The sequence below is a fragment of the Syngnathus acus genome, chromosome 23 (genome assembly GCF_901709675.1).
Source record: "Syngnathus acus chromosome 23, fSynAcu1.2, whole genome shotgun sequence".
Lineage (NCBI taxonomy): Eukaryota > Metazoa > Chordata > Actinopteri > Syngnathiformes > Syngnathidae > Syngnathus > Syngnathus acus.
The window spans coordinates 346,999-351,508 of NC_051107.1; the positions used below are offsets into that span (position 1 = coordinate 346,999).

General features: G+C 41.9%; 1 gene segment (V, D, J or C); it reads left to right on the forward strand.

Annotated features, from left to right (window-relative positions):
• Positions 1-335: 335 nt before the first annotated feature.
• LOC119117095 lies at positions 336-1,321 on the forward strand. The segment is given in 2 exon segments: positions 336-731; positions 809-1,321. Coding segments are annotated over 2 exon segments (390 nt in total).
• The last annotated feature ends 3,189 nt before the right edge of the window (positions 1,322-4,510 follow it).

Consider the following 4,510-nt stretch of genomic DNA (forward strand, 5'->3'; position numbering starts at 1 on the left):
AAGAGGAGCTTCAACCTGAAAAAAACAAGAACTCTTATGGGACGAGACAACTCAGGTGGTAGAGCGATAGATTTTGAGGCCGAAGGTCGTGGCTGAAGCGTCCTTGAACAAGACATTGACTCAGCAGAGCCTCCAGATGCTGATGACAAGTCGTGTTAATTCTCTTCGAGTGCCTTGAAGGTGGAAAAGCGCTATACGAAAAAATCCCTTTAATCTTCATGCACCCACACAAAAATAATAGAATATCATCTGATCATTATTGTAGCAATCAGTTCCAGCTGCATTTTCCCAAATACCAGTTGCAAAACTCAATCTAAATTCACATTAGCTGTAGGCCTCTTCACTGTGGCATCCATCAGGTCACCGTTACCCGTCCCGTTGACTTTATGTTGACTGGATGTCCTTCTCCTTGTCCATGTGATGGCCTATAAAAGCTACAAGCTCCATGATATAAGAAGATGCTATTGTTTTCCACCGTCACGCTTGTCCCACCCCCTGAGAAGATCTAGTCGGCCACAGCAGCACCCTTAGCAACGCACACTGTGACACAAACCTACAACCTCATTGGCCACGCCCACCTTCTGTGGCCCCATTGTTTGCTTCAACTGACGTTGGCTCAGGAAGGAACTTCAATCACAAGTGAGTTAACATCTTGAATGCAGAAGAGGGAGAGAGAAATTCATTCAGTATGTTGCTGTCAGCTTGGACGCTGCTTGTCATCACTGTGGCAGGTGAGTGCTGCTTGGCGAACTCAAGAGTTTCCCATCTTGTAAGTGAATACTGAAATTTATTTTGGCTCATCCTTCAGGCACCAGCGGTGATGATCTGGTGGCGGTCACGAGTGAAGTGTTTGCAACAAAAGGCAGCCAAGTCACACTGTCATACATCTACACCAGACAGTCATCTAGTGATTATTTATTCTGGTACAAACAACTTCCTGGACAAGCGCCACACTTCCTGCTTTCCCTCTTGGGAAACGGCAGGACATTAAGTGCCATGCCGGGAATGTCGGTGAGCGTGGAAAGCGACAAAGAGCGAGTTCATCTGCACATCGAAGATGCGTCACTTGAACACTCTGCAGTGTACTACTGTGCCGTGAGGCCCACAGTGACACATGGGCCACATTCTCGTTACAAGAACATTTCCTGCTCCTGAACCCATCACACTTCCCTCTAGTCAAGGCACAACTTACTTCAAAAGACAAAACCCCAACTCCAATAACGAATGCGTTTTCACTTATGAAGTACTTGTTTGGAAGTGGAGCGGACACTAATGAATGAATTGTTGCTTGACTCACTCCACCATAGAATTCTAATTGACAGAAAAATATATATTAAAGAGTGTACAGTAGAACCTTTGACTTTGACCATAATTCATTCCAGAAAACTGATCGGACACCGATTTGGTGGGAGTCCGATTAAGTTTTTCCCATAAGAAATCATGGAAAATTGATTAATTCGTTCTGACATAGGAACAATGAACCCTTTGTGGAATAATTAGTGATGTTTGTGATGTCTAATATACACCGGGGAGAAGAGTGGTGTGTTGAGCGCATGTCCGTCTGCAAATGGTGGCGCACAATTGCCACGAACAAGAGACAGAATGCCATCAAGACGTACATTGCTGGAGAAAGGAAGCTTTTATACACAACCCCTCATTGCGGGGGACAAAAGAAACGTATATGATAACCCTTTTTGAGTTAAAGGCAGTTGATTTGGCTCTTAACGATGAAAATAGAGCTGTTGCATCTAGCATGGGTGTCAAACTGTGTTTTTTTCGGATGGTCATTATGACTGTCAACCCAAATAAATGTATGAGCACCTCATATTATATACAGTATAACCTACAAAACAAACTGACAACTCGTTTTCAAATCAGACGAGTAAAAACTGGTCAAATGTTAAAAAAAAAAGATATTTTTAAAAGTGAAGACAATTTGCAATTCTAGTAATGACACACGAATTTGATGCACAATTACACATGAATTTGATGCACAATTTGTCTTCGCGGGCCACATAAAATGATGTGGCGGGCCGTATCTGGCCCCCGGGCCTTGAGTTTGACACCTGTGTTATAGAGGTTTGTTACGGCCACTAGAGGTCACTGGGCTTCTTTGGAGCTTTACGCTCTCAAGATGCGCTTTAGCTTGACGAGCTGAACCGAACATTTCTTTGGAAACGCTCTGGGTCGCAGCGATGCAGTCGGCGAGCCTTAACCCGGCTTGGAAAGTTGTTTGAAGTCCAGTGTTTTATTCGGTTACAGAGGTTCAAAAGCTTCAAATTTTCAGTTCGAACTCCAATTTGTTCGAACCTGGGACGGTCAAATTCAGAGGTTCTACTCATCACAACTACTGTATCTGTCACAGGCCATCAATTCCGAGTCTGAAGGCCCTGGGCTTAACGTACATTGTTAAAGTGTGCCATAAAATTACTAAAGGCTCACTTAATGACCTTAACGAGGTATTCAAAGTCAGCTCAGGCTATTACAACTGACCCCTTCCATCCTCTGTGGCAGGAGTTTTCTTTGCACCCATTGGGCCGCTGAAAGATTCAAGATCCAAAAGATTCAAGAACTCCATGGTTGCTAATGCCATTTGTTTTATAAATGCAAATATATGATGTATGTTTCTTTTAACTGCTATTGCAAACAAATTGCCTCAAGGGGAAAATAAAGTATTGTATGATTATGTTGGAATGTAGACTATAATGATTAACCAAACTTGTCCTGTTCTCACAATGTAGTAAAACAAAGGGCTAAGTTCCCCTGCACTGGTTGACCAGCTGCAGAGGAAGCAATCAAAGTTGTTCTGTTTCCCCCAACATCGTAAAACACCCCCTGCTCTGATTTGACCAGAGGCCGGGGGTTCACCAAACCTGTCCATGCTTACCCCCACCCTGTTTTCTCTCAATAAATACCCACCCTGTTTTCTCTCAATAAATACTCTCTTGCAAAAGACCAAAGGCAGACTGCGTTCGAACACCTCTGTATGCTACAGTGACGAACGTTTTCTCCACTTGCAAGTGCTAAAAGGGCAAACTGTCTCCAGTGTGGTTCTTGCAAGTAAGTGAGTGAGCACCATTCTAACATCAATCACTGCCATCAGTATATATAAGCGTTCCTGAGTAGGCTTGAACCACCAACCTTTCAGTTGATAGAAAACACACAAACCAATTGCACCACAGAGACATGCGTCCAGGTGGTTTAATCTGATTTTAAAGGCTTGTGAGGTAATATTGTCCAATAGGAACAAAAGGAACATGATTCAACTCATGGCAGAAATGGTCTGATGTACTGCACAGTGGCCTGTAAAGAACAATGCATGGGGACTTGCTCATTCCATCCGAAGCCAAAGTTCTGACATTAACACAGAGGCATTAAAAAAAAAAGTTTTTTTTAATATCCATGCTAAAAGTAAAAACCTTTTATGCAATGACCTTTACATGTCATTTAGTATATTACTTCACACAAACACTACATCCATCTGCTCCTGGTTCGGCCCCCCGGTCAAAATCTAGAACCCAATTCGGCCCGCAAGTCAAAAAGTTTGCCCACCCCTGCTCTAGAGCATCGTTCCCCAACCTTTTTTGTGACACGGTTAGGTGTCGGACAAATTTTACAGGGGGGCGGGGGGTGGGGTGATGTCAGTGCCTCCCAAGTCATGAACCTCACCGCACATCACTGACTTGTAGCATAATGCTACGAGCATTTGAAAGCAAATTCTGCTAATGGAAAAAATAATCATTGTCAGTTCAGGGCTTAAATTTCTTGCAAAATGGCTAACAATGGCAAATTCCTTTTCTGTGTAAACAAAGTCAACCAGATAGTATACTGTTTTGTCTCAACTTATTCTTAGTTTAGTTTTAGTACGTTTATTAGTGAATTTTGTGTTGACACATATTAGCCAATAATGTGCAGTCAACTTTTGATTTCAGGTAGATTTTTGCACATTTGATGTAAAAAAAAAAGAGTAATACAACCAAAATGCTGCTAAACATTGGCTTTGGTTGCCCCTGAATTTCCCCACCCCCGGGATCAATAAATGTTCAATCAATCAATGCAACAAACACTATCCCAAGCAACGATCTTTGTTAGCTTGTTCATTTAAGGTTAATAAATAAATAAATAAATAAATAAATAAATAGAACCTGTGCAAAATTAGGTTCCACAGTCATTAAATTCTAAGTTAGTTCACATATTCAAGTTAATTTTTTAAATCATATCTTTACATTTATCTTTGAAAAATTATTTACACATCTACCCCATTTGCAGCTGCCTAAACTCTGCTCGCTCCCGATTGCCTAGTTTTGGTCAGATGATGGGTGTATGAGGAAGTGTGCCTTGATGGCACGTTTTCTCACCCAGAGTTGCAGCTTTGCTACAATGTGACCCATTTACTGTAACTTATGACATAAGGCAGGCGCAAGTGTTTTTGTACAAGCACGTAGTAATAGTTGTGTTTTACTTGCAGAAATAAACAAATCAAATCAATTTTCGATACCGGCTGGTTCTC